At 52.3% G+C, this 23,647-nt stretch overlaps 6 protein-coding genes across 6 annotated transcripts; 4 read left to right on the forward strand and 2 right to left on the reverse strand.

Moving 5' to 3' along the window:
- Positions 1 to 304: 304 nt before the first annotated feature.
- CTHT_0067400 (Cu/Zn superoxide dismutase-like protein) lies at positions 305 to 1,315 on the forward strand (the record flags this gene model as incomplete). The annotated part of the gene is made up of 3 exons (XM_006696970.1): positions 305 to 373; positions 452 to 656; positions 717 to 1,315. The coding sequence occupies 3 exons, from the start codon at positions 305 to 307 to the stop codon at positions 1,313 to 1,315; spliced, it is 873 nt and encodes a 290-aa protein (XP_006697033.1).
- A 6,382-nt stretch (positions 1,316 to 7,697) lies between these two features.
- CTHT_0067410 (uncharacterized protein) lies at positions 7,698 to 8,192 on the reverse strand (the record flags this gene model as incomplete). Its single annotated transcript, XM_006696971.1, has 1 exon — positions 7,698 to 8,192. One exon carries the CDS (start codon positions 8,190 to 8,192, stop codon positions 7,698 to 7,700), a length of 495 nt encoding a protein of 164 aa, XP_006697034.1.
- Positions 8,193 to 13,291: 5,099 nt separating this feature from the next.
- On the forward strand, positions 13,292 to 14,708 carry CTHT_0067420 (gal4-like Zn(II)2Cys6 binuclear cluster DNA-binding domain-containing protein; the record flags this gene model as incomplete). Its single annotated transcript, XM_006696972.1, has 2 exons — positions 13,292 to 13,604; positions 13,657 to 14,708. 2 exons carry the CDS (start codon positions 13,292 to 13,294, stop codon positions 14,706 to 14,708), a joined length of 1,365 nt encoding a protein of 454 aa, XP_006697035.1.
- A 4,726-nt stretch (positions 14,709 to 19,434) lies between these two features.
- CTHT_0067430 (epsilon subunit-like protein) lies at positions 19,435 to 20,179 on the forward strand (the record flags this gene model as incomplete). Its single annotated transcript, XM_006696973.1, has 2 exons — positions 19,435 to 19,767; positions 20,084 to 20,179. 2 exons carry the CDS (start codon positions 19,435 to 19,437, stop codon positions 20,177 to 20,179), a joined length of 429 nt encoding a protein of 142 aa, XP_006697036.1.
- Positions 20,180 to 20,369: 190 nt separating this feature from the next.
- CTHT_0067440 (uncharacterized protein) lies at positions 20,370 to 21,503 on the reverse strand (the record flags this gene model as incomplete). Its single annotated transcript, XM_006696974.1, has 2 exons — positions 20,370 to 21,191; positions 21,252 to 21,503. The coding sequence occupies 2 exons, from the start codon at positions 21,501 to 21,503 to the stop codon at positions 20,370 to 20,372; spliced, it is 1,074 nt and encodes a 357-aa protein (XP_006697037.1).
- Positions 21,504 to 22,125: 622 nt separating this feature from the next.
- On the forward strand, positions 22,126 to 22,518 carry CTHT_0067450 (uncharacterized protein; the record flags this gene model as incomplete). Its single annotated transcript, XM_006696975.1, has 3 exons — positions 22,126 to 22,163; positions 22,225 to 22,375; positions 22,444 to 22,518. 3 exons carry the CDS (start codon positions 22,126 to 22,128, stop codon positions 22,516 to 22,518), a joined length of 264 nt encoding a protein of 87 aa, XP_006697038.1.
- Positions 22,519 to 23,647: the final 1,129 nt, after the last annotated feature.

The following is a 23,647-nucleotide window of genomic DNA, read 5'->3' on the forward strand; positions in this document are numbered from 1 at the left end:
TCTCTCTCTCAACCCGGTCTCGTATAAGAAGTAACCGCCGGTTCCTTCCTCGATGTTGTTTGTTTCTTCTCACTCCCATTTCACATCTTTCTTGTTCTTCAGACACTAGCTCTTCTTCCTCCTAGCACTTACGACCTTTCTCTTCCTCTTTCTGCCACCAACAAGGTTGATTTGATTGCCCTTGACCTTTCTGTGTGAGCCTACAACACTTGGTTCCCTTAATCCTTGGGTCGGCAATATCTTCCTTCTACAGCCTAGTTCAACACATATCAACCGTTTGACTCCATTTTGCACATATATCACAATGCGTTTCTCGGAGAACGTCGCTCTACTGCTGGCTGCGGCTGGTGCTCGGGTTGCTGCTGACACTGGTGTATGTTTGCAATTCTTCCCCAGTTTTGGACGAGATATTCCGTGGGGCGATAATATAAGCTGACTGACACCAAAATAGGAACTTGGCGATGCCATCGTGGTGCAGGACAACCCAGTCGGTGTCGTCTACAAGGCTGTTTTGCCCGAGGAGGCATGGTTCAAGCCTGCCTATCCCGGTGGCGGCAACATCCAGGGTGAGGTGGTCGCTACTGCTGCCGCCGATGGTGTTGGTGTTACTTTCACCATCCGGTTGAGCAACCTGCCCAAGGAGGGCGGTCCGTTCCGTAAGTAGCCCCTCGTCAAAAAACATCTCAGTCTTGAGCGACCAATTTTAACAACCCCAGCCTACCACCTCCACGTCGACCCCGTCCCGTCCGACGGCAACTGCACCAAGACGCTCGCCCACCTGGACCCCTTCATCCGCGGCGAAGCAACTCCTTGCGACCCCGAGCAGCCCGCCACCTGTCAAGTGGGCGACCTGTCCGGCAAGTGGGGCGACATCATCCCCGACGAGAACGGCACCTTCGAGCAGACCTACACCGATCTGTACGCCTCGACCAAAGAGGGCATCGGCGCCTTCTTCGGCAACCGCTCTATCGTCGTCCATTTCCCGAACAAGACGCGCATCACCTGCGCCAACTTCTTCCAGGTTGAAGCGGGCGACGAGGGTGATTACTCCTCTGCATCGGAGACGTCGACCCTGACGCCGACGCTGTTGCCGACGACCTTCGAGACCGAGACTCAGACCTTCGGCATCCAGACCACTGGGCCGGAGCCGGACGCCCCCGTAGCGACTACTCTGCCCAACAATGTCTCGTTTACGGGTGGTAGCCCCGCGGCCCCGACTAACACTGGTGAGCTGGCTGGTAGCGCGGCGAACCTGAAGGCTAGCTTCGCTGGTGTAGTTGTGCTGGGTGCGGCGGCGGTTGCTTTGCTCATCTGAGTGAGGATCGTCTCGGTTGGAGAACATGGCATGATGAGCATGATGGAGGATCTCGGGAGGTGTGGAATCTTTATCGGATGGTTCATTGGCGTTTTGGCGTCCTGAGAGAAATACTATGGATCATAGGTACCCAACGTAACCTAATGACAACTTAATGGGATGGACAAACGGGGAGAATCAAAGGTTTAAGAGCACGATCGATGCCTTCTACGGTAGATAAATCATGAGTGATACGAACAGAAATGGTGATTTCGCATTTTTTTTTGCTTCCCTATCCGTGTTTTTCTCTTCCTAAACATGTCTCTATTTCAAACTTCACGGTCTCAATTCAAGTTTTTGGAGGTCATTGGCTCTTTGAACCTGCCAGTCCGTCATAGTGACGCCAGAGGCGGGCCGAGATCGAAGAGATCGAAGAGATCTCAGATCTCGCGCCAAGCTCTGCCACGGACAAAAGCTTGGCCTTGTTAGCGCCGACTCCACGTTCCGTTTAGGGAAGGAGAGTGGAGCTTTGGCGTCGATCTTGGGTGGGGCCGATGGGTGGCATGATGCATCGACGACGGGAGGGTTGGTGATGATATTGGGCAAGTGGGATGAGGAACTCATGTCAGGGAAGGATGGTGAAGAGCTTGAGGTCGTATGCCAATTAACTTTTTGGAATGAAGTGGGAGTTTTTGTTGGAGGTCTGCATAGGAAGCCCGTAACTGGAGCCATCACTCCAGGACCGTGGGATGTCTTGTCATCTGAACTCCTAGAGATTTTAAGGTCCACGCTCTAATGTTTACACAGTTTCTCTTCGCGACCTCTTAACTCTTGGGGAGGTCCGCTCTAACTCCTGGATACCACGGCATCTCATAATATCCGTGTGTCGACTTGTAACTTTGGCAATATCAGAAACATGTGGACAAAAGTGAGGAAATTAGGAGACGAGCCGCGATGTCCGTCCATGCCCTTTTCTGCTTCATTTTCCCGTCTAGAAATCTTTGCAAAATCTTAATGGGCTATTCAAGACTTACGCCATAGTATTGGAGTATCCTCTGTGATTGCATGTTAACTTTCAAGTGCCATCAGCCCATGGGTCGTGACTTTTCGCGTTCAAGATGGCATCACTTTCAGTCATAGCTCTCCCAAATGTCAAATGAGTATCCTCGTCGTTCGTACTCTTACGAACTCACTCATTCTCTATCTGTTTCTATGAGTTCTGCTAGAGTTTGCACCGTATGTTGTATCTACAAGAGCGTTGTCAAGACCGACGCCAGTCCTCGTAACTGGAGCCTCTGAATCGCGTCTACTCTCACGCTTTCCGGTTCAAGTAGATGGTCCGTTGAGAAGTAGTTAAAGGACTAAATCGAAGACTTTTGCATGTTTCACTTTCTTATAGCCTTGGTAAAATCTCCTCAGTTGTGCGAGAGCTAGGGCCCTAGGCACCCAGCCTCGGTGCCTCATCCCCCTCTCCCTAGCCCTCTCATCACCAGCTTTCATCCCAACCTCTTCCGCGCCTTGACTAACCTGGTCCAATCAGTCCTCCACACCAGGATACAAAACAAAGACCTTATATACTAGTTTTGCAACTTCTGAAAGCACTAAAAGCCCACAAAACCAGCGAGCTGATGAATGAACTGATGAAGTGATACCGTGCAGTCACGCACGACGCAGGCGGGCCTTAGAAGATGCACCAAGGGGGGGGGGCGCCCCGTTCGAATCTCGCGTATGGAAGCAACAGTCGTACTCTTCTGGGATATCCCGTTCAGTTAGCAAACTGCAGCACCCAATCCGCAAAACTCACTTGGACGCGGGTGAGGTACGGTGGAGGGTAAGTTCGTGCTGGTGCTGGTTCGGAACAGATGATTTTCGTAGCTAGAGTTCGCCTGGATGTGAGAGGACTGAGTTGAGCTTTTTGATGGGTTGGGGATGTTTGGCGATGATAATCTTTGGTGCTTAAGCAACCAACTTTTAATTCTCGGGACAGATAGAGTGTCCCTCAAGCTATACCTTCTCCTGTTAAGTTCATTAAGACCACGAACTGTCTAATTGCTAATCATTATCGACTTGTTGACTTGGAATACATCAAATCTCGTTTGAACTATTTGATATGAACAAATTGAACGCCCGAGGTAATGCTTCTCTAAGGTGAATTGCTGGGGTGGGCATAACATAGTATGTCGTCGGTCTTCGGTCTTTGTTTACTTAATCTTACTGATAATCTAACCAAGAATGATAATTGCGTGATGATCTTGAATCTAGAAATTCCAGTTATATTGAGTAATATATGCAATTTTTGGCCTATAGCAAAATACAGCATTCCTTCAGCGCATCGACTTGATCATTGTGAGTTCTACAAACATGCCCTCTTCTCAAACTCAACATTGCTATTGCTCCACTGGAACTCTCTACCTCCCATAAATCCATGTACTTAGCAAACAGGCTTGAACTTGCAAATCCTGGCCATTTTTACAACAAGAGAATCATGCCAGATCTGTTCCTTATATTCTTAGTGCCAAAAAGTTCCACATGAAAACAGTGCGTGCTCGATTGGACCATCTAGGTGTCCCTTGTTGATCAGATTCACCTTTCCTTCTTGGAATCAGTGGTAGTAGCTGCATTAACTACTTAACTGTCACCATCTACTGGAGATGTGTACCTCATAACAAATATTCCTTGTCTCAAGAGAAGATCATAATTGCTGTCCTCCACATATTCTGTAGAGTGCGTGAACAACTCTGTCAAGTCTTTCCATCATCCATAGTTTTCATGTTCGTAGCAACAATTGATAAGGTGTATCGCTAATTGTACCACAAGCAAAGACCCTAACGTGAAGTCAGGGGCACCACCTTACACAGCACCCTCCACGTCACACCGTTTCCGTCTACAGGGATGTTAAGAAGCACAAGGCAACCTCAATCCAACTACAAAGAAACAACCAGCTATCGAATAAGAATAACAGCACTAGGAAGTTCTCCTCGACCATTGCCCCCCCCCACCACGGCGTCCCAGGTTGCCCATCATGAACCCCTGAATCCTCTGGCAGTTCAGTTATCATCTACCCTGAGAATATCACCACCCAGTATTTACCCGCCCTCCCACGCAATCAACCCATCACCTCACCGCATCCACGGCAACAGAAAACCAGGCGCTGACCCCCATATAGCATTTTACCCGGACCAAACTGTCTTCAACACTGGTGCAAGTGACGCAAATCTACGTAACATAGTATCTACAGCTTATGGGACGCAGACATAGAACCAGATATGTGTACATAGCACTGAACCAGGCACGACAGAGAATGGTGGATGCTTGTAACAGCGGTTGTCATTGTTGGAATGCTACATCAGTTGTTGGGTTCAAACAAGGTTCGGGAATGTCCGCTGGGCACAGTGACAAAGATGGCAGTAGCTAGGTCCTTAGACGGACCAGGCAAGATTCTGCCGGGTGACAGGCAAACTAGTGGACAGTGATCGGATCATGGATCGCTTAGCATAACCCCTAACCCAGGATGACCGGGGGATTGATCCCATAGAGATTGTTGCTTACTCGGAGTCTCGAAAAAAAAAAAAAAAACAGCAAGTGCCGTGGAAAATCCCAACCAGTCCACTTCTCACTACGACTTCCTCTGGGAAGACAAAGTCGGTACTCGAGGCCTCCAGGCCACCGGTAATTATACCCGATATCCCAGTATTTGACAGCCCATTAAATCAACAAGGTAGAGTGAGTGATGAGATGATCTAGGATGATCTAGGATAGGATGGGATGGCTACTATCGGAGGAGCAGCCGAAAATGGCGCAGAACAGGCATTGCTACCTACTTGAGAAGAGCCCCAGAAGCACTATATCTCAAACACGAGTGTGGGCTGCTTGACTCTTTTTGTTGGTTAATCTTGTATTTTTTTTTTTTTGCTGGGCATTAGGGAAAGCAGAAAAGAAAGGCATTTACGCCAAGAAAATTCTGCATCTGCCAACAATTGCCTGTTTAGGGCCGACAGGCGCAGCGTTCCATCCACCGACTCGGGACCTGCGATGGCGAGACGCGATGTAACGAGTTGATGCCAGCAATGGGCAATCCAATCCAAGTATGTAGCTGTAGCCCAACCGGCGTCAAGTGGACATTTGGTTTGTTCGTGTGTGTGTGTGAACGCCGCTCAATCGAGGTTGTCTCTGTGGGAAGGCAAGGGAGGAGGCTCTTCGCTTGGGGGGTGGCCTAAATCCCGCACAACATCCAGAAGTGCCGCGAGCACTGGTGTCAAATCCCCCTTCTCGTTGCTTTACGATGCTAAGCACAAGAGAAGGTGCTGACCTCACCTCATCGCAGTCTCCTCTTAGCTGTTGTTCTATAACATAACTGCCCTATCGTGATCTATGCTGTGCAACGGGGGTTGAGCATATTGCCGGTGGCACAGGCAACATCAAACAATATCTTTCGGTCATACTCTGGCATCGAGACGCACTAGAGGCGAATCCCTAAAAACATATCGCCTCTCACCAGCAGCCCCAAAACAGGCAAGTCTCTTGAGTTGTAAGGCCGCCAAGGCCTCGCGGTAATAGATTCCCTCCACTTTTTATCAGATGACGCTAGGGGATAGGTCTGCTCAAGCAGGTTGTTTTTGGGCCCGGTTACTTTATCCTCCGACTCGGTTCTCGCCAATGTGGCCAGGTAGCGGGCCGAAGCACCGATTTTGCCAGAATGCTCTGTGTCCCAGACCTGACTTCCGTGAATTGACTTCAGTTAAATACGAGAGTTCGAGAAAGGAGATAGCTGTGATGAAATTCTGGCTAAAAGAAGATCAAACAACGAGAATCAAACTGTTGAGACCGGATTGTCGGCAGTGTGATGGGGGAAAAAAATGCCCAAAGACGACGTTATTGGGAGCAACAGCTGATGAAGGATGACGTTGCAGGCCGAAGGAATGTGATCCTCTAGGCAGTCGGGCAAGCGTTAAGCCCTACCAGTGGCTGTCAGTGGCTGTCAACAAGCAAAGTGGCGTTGAACAACGTCGTTGCATTGACAAGTGGTATGGCTTTTAGTCACTCCCAGACCGAGCACGAAACAAGCCCCGGGATTGCAGGGCTGCTCGCCGTTCCAGGGTATCATGATCCCCTGCGTTAGGTCCATGGAAGGCCATCCGAAGACCCGAGACCGGGCAGGCATCCCAGATGGTTTGCAGACAATGCAACTGTACGGCTGTCTGAGCTGCTGTGTAAGACATGAAGAGAGTGAGGGCAAAATGCTACGCTGCCTGAATCCTCACCAGATTTTCTGGAAGCGAACCGGCTGCAACTCTGGACGTCCGCTCACAACGCCCGGCTTTGCTGCTCCGTCCGGAGTTACTGGTACACCATCTCAGTCTAGAATCCCACGTAAGGTTTACCCGTCCGGAACTTCAGCCGACGACGGCCCAAGGTGATCGGGAGTTGGGTTGCTGCGAGCCACAAAAACGGCTCTAGCTTGCGAGTGTTTGGATGGGACTTCAACTGCACATGTGAGGCGGCGGAGAATAGCGTTTTTCCGGAGCGTTGATGCCAAGAACATGGAACTTTTTGGAGTTATTCCGGGCACCGTATGCTTCTTATATGTGTTCGTCCGACATTACGATGGATTCACAGATGGATGAGTAGGTACGCTGAATGCGCCCGCCGCATAACGTACATTATGGAATAAAACCAGGACACAGCGAAGTGGTGGAAAAAGAGGGCGATGTGGCAACACAGGGCTGACATACGCAGCGATGACAGGGAAGGCAGTAGTCGGGATATTGGACCTTGCAGCGAGGGTCCGAAATTGTTGAGAGATGATGACAGTGGGTGAAGTGGTGGATGAGTGGTCGAATGGTTCGCTTTGATAAACAGTTAATTTATCCAAGACTGGCCGTGATAAGCCAATGGGAGCTCCAGGCTGCCACTAGCGCTCGATTTGGAAGGAGAAACTCAGGATGCTGGGCTGATAGTTCGGTTCACGGCTCTGATTCCGATGACAGCAACGCTGAAGATTCGGCCTTTTCGACACTGTTGCACTTTGTCGAGAATCTTTATGCTCCACCACGGAGTCAGCTCAAAAAGAGCTGCGGAGGGCAAAAGATCCTGAAGGGGTTCTGGTTTGATTATGTAATCGGTATGGCGCCCCACCACTCAGCCCTGGCCAATCATGACAGGTCTTTTGTGTGTGTGTCTGTGTGCGTGGAGCAACCGGGGCTCTGAGATCTGTTTGGTGGGGTACGGCTGAGCCATCTCACAGATCCTGGAACAATTTTTCATTTTCTCCACGATCATAGGCAGCGCAGCAAAGTCAATGTTTGATCGTCCAACTTGCAGCTTTCGTCGTGGAGACAATTTAGCGGCTTTACGGCACGAATATTCGACCTAAAGTAGATCCATTGATTGCTCTATAATGGGATCAATCGGCACCACCGGGACCGATCATTCTGATCTTAACCTCAGATTCCCAGTGCCGCATAATCAAAGAGTCGGGATCCTGTTCGTCCCATGCTGGAGCTATGCTTCTGGAAGCTCCATCGAACGTCGCGGTCTTGAGCCCTAGGAACCGGCCGTTGAGACTGTCAAACCGTCCTTGACGGCCTCGGACCGCCTGCACGCGGCCGGTCCAGTCTGCTGGACTTGCCCTTCCCGCCATCTCTCCACGTGGAGATGGGAGATGTTCTCTGTCCCACAGACTCCCGACTGCTTGGCGTGCCGCGGATGCACAGTAACGCCTCTGCCGTCCCGAGCTCAGAAGTTGGTCTCTTGTAACTGAGCTTGACAACTTGATAAAAGAGCTCCTCAACCTCTCAACAGCCGGCGGCGATAACTCATCCCGCAAGCGTTGCATGATCTCACTGGCATGAAAGGCTGGTGCCAGATCAAGATTAGCCACATCGGAGTCGGCTGGCATTTTGGCAATTTGCTGGCCCTGCTGACAGATACTCGACGATCAGCTTCTATCGCCCTGCATGCCAAATAGCCAATATTAATTGTGTGCCATGAAGTGTGGCCTTGCCGCTCGAAGAGCTGACGGCAGAAATGAAGGGGCAGACCTCTTGAGCGTGAGTGCCGGGAAATGGGCCAATGCCGCGACATCATTTGATATGATGCAGCCAGCAGACCAGCTCTTTGCTTCGAGCTCCAAGCTTTCATTAGCACAAGAGGCTGCTTGAAAGCTCGCGTACAGACCTGTGGTTCACGCAGAGTGCTGCATGGAAGTGTCGAGCTACATGCAAGGTACCCGAGACCAGCAGACCAAAAGCAGAAGCTCAGGTCCAAACCTGGTTCTGCCGGCCCGGCGTTGCCATGACTGAAGCGATGAAGCAGCTCTGAGGTGCTGAAGCAACGTTCAGACAGGGCCCACTTGCATGACCGTTTGCTCAGGGCTTCTCCGCGCTCGGTCTTGTCCCCTCCTTCGCCATTCCTTCGATGACGCCCGCCTTGTGTTCTGGAAGCTGTCCGAAACAGCGTTAGTGCGCGGCCTTGTGGAGCAGGGCCAACAGGCGCCGTTGGGCCGTCTGGCCGAGCCTCACATGGGGTTTGGTTGGCTCAAATTAAAGGATAGCGCCAAACCAACTTTCCCCCGAATATCCTTAAGTCTTTTTGGCTGATGAATAAAACCAGTCAGGCGTGTAACCGCAAAGACGAAAAAAAAATAAGAATAGACTTGCGAAGAAAGATTATTGCCTCGAAGGGCAGGCATGCGTTGGAAGTTCAGGCCAGCTCAGCTCACCCCTCATTGCACCTCATTGAATCTCAGGTTGCCCGGTATGCGGACAACTGGACGTCCTGTCGCAGACAAGGACGGGGTTGCCTCGGGGCTCGGCAGGGGTGTTTTAGCGGGGCCGAGATCTCGCCAAAAGCGCCGAGAGACAACTTTGACGCGCTATTTGCGCCGCTGACGGATTTAAAACACACAAGCTTTGACGGCAACAAACTGAAGATGTACCGAAAAGAACATGACAAGCAGCAAGAGACGGGTAACAGCAGGGTCGGTAAACTTCTCACCGGACGATGCTTGCTTGCAAGCCCTCCTAATCTTGCGGCCCATTCGAGTAAAGGTTACACTTATCCGACGCTGCGACGTGGGCTCATATCTGGGATCGGACCGCTTTGCGCTTGGACGCTGATGGGCAATCCAGGCTTCTGATCGCCTTCTATGCCCATTCCTCTCAAGTCTCAAGATCGGATCTTCCTCATGAGGGGCGCACTCCCGACCGGATGCCACCCTTTCGCGCATAAAAGACTGCCAACCTTGAGCGAGGCTGCTACCTTGTTGCTCTTGGTGCGCTTGCGCTCAAGAGTCTCGGCGTATCCCTTTAACCCCAACCCTAGCTACACAGCAAAAGTCTGGGCACAACAGAGACGCTTGTGAGAGTGGACCAGTCCAGTCGACGTCCAAATACCCTATACAGAGAGACACACACCACTTCACCCAGCCAACTAAAGGACGCGTAATTCAATAGGTTCTCAGAGTCAAAGTAACCAGAGAGTTCCGCTGGACTCAATCTGGTATGGAGCGTCTGTACGAGTGTATATGTGTATGCTCCTTACCTGCTCAAGTACGATGCGTGCCTAATTTGGGCCTAATCAGGACCTGATTTGGTTGGTCCGTTGGCGGGGTTTTCTGGGGGCTGGGTTTTGGTATCATGGCACTTCAGAATATCTGAAGCTCTCCTAATCACTCAGTTCACACCCCCCCCCTCCTCGCCAAACAATCCTCGGGAGGGGTGTACTTTGGGAAACAAATGATTATGCCTAGCCAACCTAACCCAGGCAGGCCCGTCTAGGCGCCTGCTTGCTTGAGCTAGGTATCCCTATCGTCCTGATGTGCCGAAAGCCAGATCGGTTAATCGGTCGAGCCCAGCAGACTAGGCAGGGGCTTTTTGGCCGAGGAAGTTATGGCAGCAGGAAATCACATCAGTCTTGTCTTCCGAAGAGGAACATACTGGAAACAGTGTTTCAGGCATTTGCAATATGGCCAAAGGATGAAGTCACCCCATACCCCCCTGACAGGCAAACCCAATTTTTCCAGGTTAGCCTCTCCAGGGCCTGGTCTCGCATGGAAGCAGGCGATGCAGAGCCGAAAGAACCTGAGGTAGGCATGTATCAGAGTCGAGGGCGTGTTATGGATTTTACGTGCTCTATGTGTGGGTTTTTGCCTTCTTCTTCCTTTCAAAAATCTCCGATACACTTTCGGGCCTTCCCCACGAGCAGCAACGGCGGTCCTGGTCAATTTGGACTGGTTGCACCGTAGCCTATGTTGATCTAGTTACCTTCCATGTCCGGTTGCTGTCATTGTACCTCCCTTGCTGTTGCGATTCGATCTCCCCTCTGGGATAAAGAGACGAGCAGAAGAGCAGACTCATAATTTAACAACAACTTTTTAATATGGCCTTGTGCCTTTCTTTTAACTGACGTGATCCCCATTGTCACCTGGCCGCTGGGTCTTGCCACCGAACCTTTCTGTTCTACCCCCCATATTCGACTCGTTCTAGGTTCCCTTTTTTCGCAAGGCCTTTCGTCATAAGCGGCCTCGCTTCTTCTTATGATCTCCACGCCCCGGTCTGCCCTGTTCGGCTAGCTGAGGGAGTCTGCTGCCGCAACTATCGAGGTGCTTGCAGGACACAACCCCAGCCTTGCATAGAGGGGACCTCTTCCACTACCAGGGTCGCCTATCACTAATCGTATTGTTGACGCCATATTATCACATTGCTTTTCCGTCTAAAACGAGAGCAACTTCATAACGACCGCATCCTGGATAGTTTTGGTAATAAGTCTTTCACTCAGACATAGCACGCAACCCAACGAGTTACAGAAAGAGAAGGGGACGATCGGAGGACGATAACGACGAAAGAAAAGAAAGAGAAACCGCCGGGTCCCTGCGACAGGAAAAAGCAAGACCAGCAAAACGACGAGCGAGCAAACTCAAACCCCTGAAATTCCTCACTCAGTCAGTCAGTTCTCAAAACAGAGCAGAACAACACAACAACACATCGAAGCACATTGAGTCTCGCCAAGGCCTGGCAGCACGTTCTCATCACTCGCGCCACCCATTCCCAGCCTCAAAAGCAGTTGCGCCAGCGCCATCCTGACAGCGTTCGCCATCTGCGGGTGAAAAGCCGATCGATAAATCCCTGACAGCTGAATGGCCAAGACTGACGTCTGCTGCTTATCCCGCAGTCAAGGTAGTGTCATCGATTCCTGGAAAGGGGCCATTCAGAGCGAACTCCCAGCAGGCCTGAAGGCCCGCCACCAGCAGTGAACAACTGATCCTAATCGGGATCAGCATCTGCAACCAGACAAAGTGTCGTCGCCTTGAGCCCAGCAGGTTCTTATTACATCCAGTCGTGCTCGAGGCGAATTCGGATCTCTAACCTATTACCACGCTCACCTCTCAGCAAAGCTGTTCTCGGTTAAAGAGATACCTGACGCATTTACGTTTCCTACCTCTTGGGCGCTTCTAATAGTCTCCTCATTCTTTCCCTCTCCACGTTGACGTATCTTCCCCTGACCGAGGGAGACAACAAGGGAGCATCCCCTCCCCCACCTTGCCTCCTCTTCCCCCCCCCCCTTTCTCTCTCTCAATTGCCCATTTGCCGTTGCGAGCTTGCTCGAGACAAACCATACCTTCTTACCTATAACATACCTATCACATCCATACCCAGCATAGTAACAGCGCCTCCTCCCAAAACACACATAACCAGAGCTTCTGATACGCCGTTCCTCGCGCCCGGCGGTCCCGATCTTCGTCAACCTCGCCGACCCCCAGCACAGGTCCATAACGTCAATCAAGAGGCCGGACCGCATCAGCCAAAAAAAAGGTTGCACAGGAGCTTCCAAAAACAGCAGCCGCGGGAATCCCCTTGTCCTTGTTTCTTCTGGGCCACACTTACAGTAGGCCCATACAGACCATACAACCCCATATTAGTGGCCAGTGGGCGTATTGCGTATTATACACGGCCGCCGAGAGCAAAAGAGGAGGGAGGTTGCCCAAAGTTTGGGTTGCGAACCGCATCCATCGATTCGAAAAAAAGGGCTTCTGGCTTATCCAGTTCTCGACCTTTTTTCTCCCTGCAGCGTCGTTCCAGCCAAGTCGACGTCTGTTTGGTTTTGTGCACTTGCAGGGCATCACGTTTCTCCGCGCCCACACCGTCCTGACCAGACGTACATCCCGCGCTCACTGACTGGCTGAGGCCATCCCCAGAATCCTGTTGTTGTCAAGCAAGCATCTTGATTAAACAGCAGATACCCCTCAGGGACCTTAATCAGGCAGGCTGTTCTGAACAACTTTCGTTCCGCAACGTTTACTCGTTTGTTCACACAGGCTCGACTTGGGCTTCTGTCTTGCAGCCCATATAAACGTGCGTATTATCGACATCACATATACCCCCAGCTCCCCTTTCTTTCCTTGCCCAGTCAGTCACCAACCGTTGCCGAGTATCGTTGCTACCTCTTCCACACACGCACACACACACACACACACAAAAGCTGACACCGTGACAAGGCTTGCCTTGCCTTGCAGATCTGAGCGGAGCGGGCAGAACCGAAAGGGGTATATCTTGTTTTCGGGTCGTGTTACTTAGCTTGCTGTTTCTGTGAGCGGCGCGACCTCCACGGCCATATCGATTGGTGGACTGTCTGTCTTCATCACAACTGCATGCCCCGGATCCCATCATCATTGCACCCTGGAGTCTGGTCACCGTGAGCGTGCCCCTCCATCGCTGGATCAGAATCCGTAGACCCTGAACATTAGGTTATGCCATAAGACCCTGGCATTACTTATTTGCGGGGGTTCCTGTTTTTTTTAACCTGGAGCGACCAAGCTTGGTTGGAAGGACACAGCTCGAGCCTATCTCACTCCTCCCCTCTTAATCTTCAGCTTCAACTCTCAACCATTTGCACGACTCAAATCAGTCTCGCGTGCTGTCATCAGTCAGCATCGTCTCAAACCCCCGAATTATCCGATCTTATTTGCCACGCCATCAACACAGCCCCATGACAGACATAATGTCATATCAGTACCCCCCGCCGCCGAACGGCACCGACATCGAGGTGCCGTCCTCGGGCTACATGCCCTCATTTCCTGTCGGTTCGACTGATGAAGACTCGACTAGTCCCTCTCGGGAACGCTCGGATTCTATCTCCAGGACGATGAGGATCAACAGGTCAGTAACGATGCCGGTCACCGGGTCCTCACCAGCGCAGGCGACAGCAGGAGCGCAAGCATCTACTCCCCAACAGTCGACCACAACGACAGGCCAGCCGGAGGGCGAGAGGAGAAGAAACAAGCTGGGCTATCACCGGACGTCTGTTGCTTGCGGTAAGTCCAGTGTATGCCCATCGTGAAGATGACTCTGACTAGAAACTCCCAGGCCACTGCCGTCGCCGCAAGATCCGCTGTGTACCCTCACCAAACGACCCCCAAGGCCGCTGTGCCAACTGCATCCGTCTCAAAAAGGAATGCAGCTTCTACCCGGTCGATCAGCAGCCCCCTCTAGGCGACGCCCGTAAGAACTCGACCTCCCGGCCGACCGTCGGCCCCAAGCTGGCCTCAGCATCCCCCTCTTCGGCCCTGCAAGCTGGCCTCTCCCCGGATCTACACAGTTCAACCACCTACTCGCCTCTCGGCATTCCAGGCATCCAAAACATGCCGCCCCCTCCGTCAGACCCCAAACGTAAGTTCCCTCACCAACACCATTACCACAGCCGGCCTCGCTCGCCGCCATCAGCATCCTCCTCCTCCTCCTCCTCCTCCTCCTCCTCCTCCTCCTCCTCCGCACAGAACCAAGAAAGAGAAGAAGAAGCAACAGTCGCTAAAGCAAAACGGCTCAAAGTCGCCTCCTCTTCCCGGCCCTACGAATACGGAATTACCACAACAACACCCACGACTGCAGCAAATTGGATCACTCCCGACGCAGTCTCCTCCCCCACAACCTCCAAACCAGCCGACCTCGCCTGGCGCGCCTACCCCGCCGAATCTCCGTTGACCCCAGCCTTTCCCCCTTACACCCCTCACGCAGCCGGCCCCACTCCCGGCGCAACTTGGTCTGAGGGAACCGGAAGAGATGACATGACGGCAGCGGCATGGGGAACATACCCAGCCCCGCCAGCCCGCTCCCTCTCCTTTGGTGCAGAAGGCATGACCGCTGCTCATGCAGGGCAGTATCCCCCTCCTCCTCCACCGGCGCCTGCAGCGGGCGGGTTGCCGGGTAGGCCGGTGACAGGTAGCATGACTGGGATGGATACGGTTTCGACGGTGGCGGGGGGGATTGATCCGAGCACGGGAGTTGGGTATGCGTCGTGGCCGCCGCCAACCCAAGGGCCGTATGGGTATGGCGCGACGAAACCGGGGGATGGGTATGCGGCTACGACGACCGGGTGGTATGAGGAGGGAGCTGCGGCAGCGGGGTATTATTCGAGGTAATGATCGTTGAGGATGGTGGTTGGGCCCTTTGCGGAGGGTGAGAGGGGAAAAGTGGAAGTTGAATTGGCTGTGCATTCTTGGGGAAAGCCGTCTTGAAGTCGTCGGTCGAGTCGAGCTGAAGTTGCGGTGGTCGCTGAAGATCACGTTGCACGAGACATGCAGCAGCACAGCAGCTAAGCTCAACTGCACAGCGAATCCGGCCAAAGAAAGGCGATGCCCCGAGCGTGGTGGAGCGCGACGCGACGATCTGCGACACAGCGACACAGCAGGGTCTGTGTGTGACTGCTGCGGGTCGCTTGAGAGAGCAGAGTCTACCCTCACTCAAATCCCAACAATGCAGCATTATATGATGAACAGAGCTGGCTATCGAGCGATCAAGAGAGCATCGCGGCTTCATGATATCGGCATGCTACATGCTACTGCTCGGTTATCTCCATTGAACTTCATCGGCGGGCGCATTCACCCACACCAATGGCTACTCGCATATCTGGGCATCAATGTGCATGCAAGCTGGCGCTAGTAGGAAGTCACATGTCCACATCTAAGATCTTCGCCGCCAACCAAGACCACCAAAAGCACGGGGCGGCACAGCACGACACGGCATGCACGCCATACACACGGAGCGGAAGACAATAATCGCAGCCATGATGGCTTACAAGACTGCCACGCTCTCCGTGTTCTTCCCACCACATCTTGTTTCCCTCCTCAACTAGAGAAGCTGGCGGGACGCCGGTCACAGAACAAACTGCCGTTCTCGTCATGGTGCTCGTGACGGGAAGGCCTAGCACAAGCCTTGAGTCTCTTCCCCATACCCTCAACGACAAGGACCCTCTAGCGAAGGGCTGAGCAAGGTTACACGGGATCTGGTCATGCCAAAGAATTATGAGGAAAGAAGGAATGATGATGATCAACAACAATTACGTTTGATAGATGGATATGGATGGTTTGGGATGGCTGTATGTGTGAAAAAACGCAACGGTCTTGGGATTTTCATGATACTCTTGATTTTGCTTGGTTTTTCTTTTCTGGCCTGGCTCGGTTCGGACAGTTTTGCTTTTCTCGTCTTCCCTCCCCCCCCCTTTTTTTAACTTGCTTCTGTACGAGATTGTACTTTTATGTTTCCCATTATCATATCATTTGCCTGTGGCGGTCTTATTCTTTTCTTAGGAGCGACTGATTGAGTGCTTGCAGCTCAACTTCTACGTTTCTACTCTGGGTTGGGAGGCATGGATAGTGACACATACATATGATAGAAATGACGAGGGGAAATGGAATGGATTCTTTTTTTTATTGAGCGGACGCATCTTAGTAGTAAGAGTATACACCATGGCAATGTGTGATGTTTAGTTCACGAAGCTTTTGATCCTTTTGGATAGGTGTAAGATGTCCAGGTTCATGCAGCTGGGTACCGGCTTTTTTTTTTTGCTACTGCTTTCTACCTCGCGTTTTCGAGTCTTAGCTTCCAGTACGTCTATAACCTACCTACCACTCACAAAACACTCCAAGTTTTCTCTCGCTACGATGTCATTCACATTCGACCCCTGAATTCAACAAAAAAAAAGGAGGTTCCTGGCTAAAGTAAACACCGAGTGGGTCCTTCTTCCGTTGGCGTGGCAATCGGCCCTGGAGTTGTCTCCACTTCACCGTCCTTGCTGGTTTACCTGGCCACGGCCTCAACTCACCGGTAAAGCCGACCCCGAGATAAGGACTACGCGGACAAGCTGGTTTATCAGTCAGCTAAGATCAAGCCTGGAATGACTCGGATAGGTGCGGCGATGCAGCATTGACAACCTCTCAACAAGCCTGTTTCACGTGCTTTGTTTGACTCGTTTCGTTACAAACATCTCTCTCCGTTGGTGAAGGTGATCTGGCTCCATCCACCCTCGGTTTTTTTTTTTAAAAAAAAGCCGAACTCCCGCAGCCTGCCTGACATCCCTATCTGCACCCCAGATTGGGGGACTGAGCTTTCCCCGCATCTTTGACTCTGCTGCTTTCCCAGCCCATTCTGTTGTATGCTGCACCCGCGCGCTCGCCCTGAGTGATGCCAAGTTTGGTTAACATTCCTGAATGGTTGCCTTACAGCCCTGATCCATGCTGCTGGTTACAGTCAGGTAGTACACCTATGGTCGTGTCATGTTTAGCTTGGTGAAAGGGGGGGGGGCCTATAAGAGGACTGAGTTTGGGGTTTACGACTGGAGGAATATCATGATAGGGGCTCATGACCAGTTAGCCACTCCATAATTTGCCAGCTAGAAGATCTGTGCTCCCTCAGCGGCAAATTATCATGATTATTAGGGGGATATCATGAAAATGTGTTCAGGGATAGCGCATGTTTTTCTCCTGCCGGCCTTCTACGAAAGGAAGTCGAAACGGGGCGGGCATACTCTCCAGCCTACCGAACCGTTCGATATTTGGGACAAGGCTGTCTCGGCTTAGCTCGGGAATAGGGGCTTTCTCTCGGTGCTGCTATTACATTATCTTGTAGAGATGGTGCTGTTCTAGATCGAGTATACCCGCGAAACAAACATGCTATTTGAGGTATACTAGGCTATGTTACAGATGTTTTGTCAGCAAAAACAGATACTGGAAATGTTTGGTTCGGTGACCTCACCTGCAGCAGTTCATGCCGGCTAAGAGAGGTTCCGGAATCATGGCGCTTAGGGTTCTAACCAGACACGAGGAGATTGGTTGGAAGTGGATGGAAGTTCCATGGATACATGGGGACTACATGCTAGACTGTTATATCAATACGGGATTTTGCAGGTTTCTATGCTGTCATACATATATATATAGGTGGGATGAATCCCACCGGGAAGGGTCTATCACTGGCACTCCGGGGACTAGACCAATATGGAACACCGAAATAGATGCAGTTATAGCACAAAGCACTCATATGCGGTTCAATGCTCTTTCCTATACCTAATGTCTCCTGTTCTCACTCCTTCAGCTCAAACAACAACACCATCAACGCCACGTAACACACCAAGCTCAGCACTACCAACAATGCCACACTATTCCCACTCGTCCTAAATTTCTTCTTCACCACCACAACCGTATTCCTCCGACTCAAACTGTGCATACTACTCCCGGCTGTACTCCCTCCCCTCCCTCTACTCGGCCCTTGACCCCTCAAACTACCTCCCCTTCCTGTACCTCCCCCAACCCCAGTCCCCCCACCACTGTGTGGCTCCCCCCCCTCCTCCTCCTCATCAATGGCCTCCAAAGGCACCGTCTGCTCAACCTCTTCCTCCGAGTCAAAAAATTGCCTGTTGCCTTCGTACCTTCTGTAGATAGCTACGAGCAGCACCGCAGCGCCATAGCATGCAAACAGCGCCCCGATGGGGTAGAATTCAGACGTGAAGATGCGGAGTACGACAAGCGCGAAAGAGAATTGGCTGAGTGCCGTGCGCATATACGCGCCTTCGAAGGTGCGTTGGGCCGCGCGGATCTCGACGAGTCTAGTAGATTGGTTTAGGGTTCCATCTTAAAAGGGATGGGATCATCAAAGGTAGGGATAGGGAAATGAGAGACTGGTCGGGGAAGAAAGAATGAGATGTGATAGACGCAATGTGAGAAACAGTGTTGTCCCTTCGTGGCTGACCAGCCGCGCTCCGCGCCGAGACCGCACTACCGTCACAGACGGCTGTTCCCGTGAGATAAATGCGGGGAACGGCACGTGTGAGATGAGATGCGATGCGAACGCCTGGCTGGCTGTGCCTAGGCGGCGCTATGGCGGCAGGGATGAATGAGACGGGCCGATAGAAGTGTGGAACAAGACGGAAAAGGAGGGAGTGGTTGGAGATAGGGATGGTCAGGAGCTGGGGCGGGGCTTGGGGAGGGGTTTGTATACATTAGGCAAGAGTTGTTGGGAGCTGAGAGGGCAAAAATAGAACAGTTGTAGAATATGAGATCAGGTGTAGAAAGGAAGAGACTTACTCCTGACTCGTCAGGACGACAGACCGCGCGCGGTGTGTCCGCAGGTGAAGACGGTCTTCGGGGTGTAATTGGAAGGCCTCGATGGGATGTTAGCAAGGAACTTCACACATAGCCCTCAGAAATTTGTTTAAAAAAGAAAAACAAAAATAACTCGACGGTATCATCATGGACTATCAGAGTCAAAAAGAGATGGATGAGGGACGAGAGTCGCAGAGGAAGATGATATCAAAGTTAACATGTAACGACGAAGCCAGATAGGTCAACAATTACACTGAAACTAATCAGGACTTACATCCAACATAGACGCCATGATGCTCTGCTCTCAACAGAAGCCAGCGCTGAGCCACAATCCCGATTTTTTGACGAAGAAGAATTGAGATGGAGTTCATAGCTCCGATGAAAGACGTTGCGCCGATCTCTACTCAAACCCGAACCCCAACCCTCGCTAAGCCAAGCATCTCAGAGTGGGGCATTACTTGCGCCATCGTAACGGTCTCGTAAAGGTACGTTATCGTGGGACAGCACCAAAGCCGTAACTTTCCCCACGCTTGGCAGACCCACAAACCTGCAGCCGACAGGGATCAGCTGCAGCCTTGCGCTTGCGCGGTTGAAGCTTCGTGGCCGCTTCAACATTGTTTCTCCAACGAAGGGGACCAACGCAAAGCATCGTCGACGACAACAACCCCGTTTTTTTCACAACAAAATTTTTGAACCGTCCAAAGATTTCTAGAAGCAGCTCGAGGAGCTATATATCACTGGGATTACAAAATTCACAAATAATCACCCGACAATGGCACCCAAACGCTCCTCCGCCCGGGGACGCTCTGTCTCGCCCGCTCCTCCAGCAGCCGCTCCCTCTTCGACAACCACAACCTCAATAAACACCTCTTCAACAACTCCCGCCGTTACAACTGCTCCCCAACCAGCTCCCCAGTCTACCCCCGCCCCAGCCAAATCCAAACACTCGAGCGCGCCTCCTAGCTTCCAAAAGATCGTCTCCAATGTGGTCGACCACTACCTCCGCACAACGCCGCAGCGGACCAAGCTTTTGGATGCGTTTATGGCGTTCTTGGTTGCGGTTGGAGGGCTGCAGTTTGCGTATTGCATTTTGGCGGGGAATTATGTACGTTTTCCCCTTTTCCCGAAACATGACAGGACAGATGGGGAGGATGATGGAAAATAAGGGTATCAGGATGGGATTGGGACTAAACGTAGAGACAGCCATTTAACGCCTTCCTGTCTGGATTTGGTGCGACTGTGGGACAGTTTGTTCTTACTGGTACGTCTTCGACGACTGTATGGAAGAGAGGAATAAATGGGGGCTGACACCAAGGGCAGCGTCGTTGAGGATCCAGACGACCGAGGCGAACAAGGGGGATTTCCCTTCTGTGTCTCCTGAGAGGTGAGTCCCCGTTAACCTGGGCTTGACCAAAACCCAGAATCAGTGGACTGACGGGCAGTTTGGCAGAGCATTCGCCGATTACATCGTGTGCAGTCTGATCTTGCACTTTTTCTGCGTCAACTTTATCAACTAGAGCGGCATCGGTAATCGAGGTCAACAAGGGTTTTTCTTTTTTTTTTTTGTTTCGCGTTCTCATTTTTATCAATCATCTTTATCAATCACGGGACTGTATATACGGATGGTATCAGGAGTTTTATCGGGAATCTCTTCAAACACTTCCAACCAAACGTTTTAAACCGATCTTCCTTCTCACCCCTATGTCTCTATCCCTCAGCAGGGGTAGGCGATGCCACCGGCGGCGGCGGGGATGCTAGACCACCAGGCGTGCCCGGCGTCCCAGCTCTCGGCGGCCCTCCCCTAGGCGGCGGGCCAACCCCCTTGGGCGGAGGGGGCAGTGGTGTGCCCCTCCCACTCGGGGCATTATCCAGTTCCCTGCTCTTCTGCTCCTGTTCCCTGAAGTAATCATCCATGAGGTCAATGCCCACATGGTGATGCGGGCGTTCCTTTTTGCGTCTGCTTGCTGCCACGCCCCCGGCAGGGACTGTCGTCGTCGTATTTGCAGCGGGAGGAGGAGGCGCCTGAATCGGTACCATCTGCGCCGGCACCAACAACTCGCTCGGCTCAATTGGCGCAGCCTGTACCGCCGCCGCAGCAGCCTCCCCATCAAACATCGTCTCCCCCGGCGCATTCACCGGCTCACTCAGCGGCGCCGGCAGCCGATGCAGCGCCCCATACCCCAGGACACAGCCCAAGGCGCCCTCACCACCCCAGTCCCTGCTGGGAGTGATTGTCACCTCGCGGGTGACATTGTACTCATGGTTGTACACCCAGAGCCTCAGCGGGCGCCCAATGTGGTCGTCGACCAGCTCGGATAGGGCGCTCTCCCCATGGAGGGTACCGTCAGGGGTTCCGAGGATGTAATCGCTGTAGGGGAGGAGGCCGGCCGCGTCGGCAGGGGAACGAGCTGGGACGTCAAGAACGTGCCAGATGTTGGAGGTTACAGCGAGGGGCGTCCATTGGAGGGTTAGACCGAGCGATGGAGAGGAGGCGGGGACGGGGAGGTGAAGGGTGCGGGTGCGTTGGCCCTGGAAAGGGGTTAGCTATCCGAGCTTCGAAGAGAGATGTGGTAGAGTGTGTAGACAGACCTTTGCGCTCCACAAAGTGAGAATGACCATGCCCCCGGCACAGTTGCGCACCTCCTGTGCGAAGAGGTGAGGGTTGGAATTGTCAATGGTGCGCCCATTGATGCCGACGATGAAGTCAAACCATGGTTCGATGGGGAGCTGTGCGTTGGTGTTGCGCAGGACCTGGAAGCCGCAGCTACTGTCGCGGGCGCGAGCTGAAGCCGGGGGCTCGCCGTCGAGGCGGGAGATGAAGCGGTTGAGCGCGTTGAACATGGCGCTCTGATGCTTGTCGCTGTCGTTGGGAGTAGATGTGTACGGGGTTTTTGAGAGGGAGAGTGTTTTTGGGGAGGGGGGGGAGGAGGAGGAGGAGGAGGAGGAGGAGGACGAGAGTTACCAGCGCCGCATGTTAAGATACCGACCAGATGCTGTCTGGGGGAGGGAACAGCCTGAACTGTGGCGGCGCATGTGGCAGCAGTACCAGTAGCAGCAACAGCAACGGTGGCCTAGCTTGCTGCTGCGTTGATCGCGGGGTCCAGTTGGGGTGGTGGGTCCTGCAGGCTTGGCATACGGCGGGTCTTGGTTTTTTTTTGGTAGCCAAGGCAGCCAATCGCTTCCGGCGGTTGGGTATCCGCATCTGTTTTTGTGCTCGCCTTAGATCTCAGGCAACAGACGGCCCGCGCAACAGTGCGTGCAGCGGGTCCGCAGCTGACCTCATCCGGGTCTCCAACCACTCCGGAGAGCTCGGCCCACCAGCGTCCCTTTCGTCTCCCCTCGGTGTTGGAGCATCCCGACAAGAACGTCCCAAGCGTGTCGCGAGTTGGCCATCTGGAAAATTGGAGTCTTTGACCTTTTGATGCTTGGAATCTGTCTCAAGGAAGCTTAAACATTCAGCAAAATGAAGCCGATCGTCAGCGCGGTGCAAGCGTGGTCTTGGTAAGCATCCATCCTGACCATTGGATGAGATAGCGACGCTCGTCTGACGCCATTGATTTAGCTTCGTTATCTCCCTCTTCGCGATCGTCATCCTCTCCGTGCTGGGTCTCCTCTTTAAGAACAACCACCCCGAGCTGGTAGGCGGCGACGACGATCCGGAGAATGGGCCCGAGGTTGCGGCGACTGTTTTCACCGCTGTGATTATCTACACTGTAGGCTCCCTTTTGTTCCTTCCCAGTAACAACACAAACAGCATAAAATTAACATCCCGTGATTCCAGGGCTTCCTCGTCTTCTGCGGCATCCAGGGCCTGCTCCATCTGCGCGAGAACCGGAGAGGCGCCATCGCACTATAGGGGAGTCTGATGGGATTGTATAAGCACAGGCTTCATCATCACGGTTTACGGCTATGGCGTTCGGGTGTTCCGCTGGCGGCAACGGCATGATATTCATATATACGGAAGAGATCGGCTTTCTCAAGCATCCCTTTTTACTGATTTCAAGGGTCCGTGAATACTGCATTGCGGTTTGGGTCAGCTTCTTGTTGGGCGTTTTAGTTTTGGCTGCAACACGATAATCTCTGATTCAGTTTTTGGGATACCAGGTGACAGAGGAGTTTCGCCTGCTCAACCTTGTTGGAAAGGGTCGGGGGGTTGGTGAAGCTGGACTCTTGATACTGCTGGATTGGGGAGGGTTGCGCTGCATCGTCTTTTCTTTGTGTCTCTCATGAAGCCTACCAGCTTTTCCCCTTCGTTATCCGCCAACTCCTCCGACTACGAAAGTAGTCCATTCGGCCCAGCTCACTAATTGATTAAGACGATATCCCTTGACAAAATTCAAACAGGCCGCATCTTAGATACAACCTGGCTTTCGTTCTTCTTTTCTATGTGTGGCCATAACCTAACTGTCTAAACCATTTTTTTGGCACTCGCGGTGCAGAAACCCTCATTTTGTCTCTCAAAAAGAGTTTCGACCTCTGCAAGGTCTACCATCCGAAGTTCTGACCTCTTAGAGGCCGCCGTAAGCGCTTTGTGCCCCTCCTTCCCTCAGCTGAATCTTGGCTCTCGACTTGGCATCAGGCACCAGTGGGGTTCCTGCACAATGCCTTCCTCAACGTCTAAAGCTGTCGAGAACACTAGCGCTAGGCTGCCTGGACGTCGGATCACGGGATGCAGGCATCATTGGGGCCAGTGCGTCTGCAGGGGGGGGGATAGGGATTGGAATAAGCCTAGAAGAAGTTAACAAGGTTGCAGGGGCAAGAAAGATCCTATATACGGCTGAAAGAATCCTTGAGGGTGACTTATATATCAAGACGAACAAATGATTCTCGAGGTGCGGTGAAAGAGAGGTTAAGTCTCCTTCAGATTAAACCCGCTTTTTGACCACTGCATCCAGCTGCTTCCATTACTGGTCGAAATTATTCATTCTTACATATTTCATACATACTTCCCAGTCCTTGATCGTCCCTGACTGATCAATACCAAT

The sequence above is a fragment of the Thermochaetoides thermophila genome (genome assembly GCF_000221225.1).
Source record: "Thermochaetoides thermophila DSM 1495 unplaced genomic scaffold scf7180000011822, whole genome shotgun sequence".
In the NCBI taxonomy this organism is placed as follows: Eukaryota; Fungi; Ascomycota; class Sordariomycetes; order Sordariales; family Chaetomiaceae; genus Thermochaetoides; species Thermochaetoides thermophila.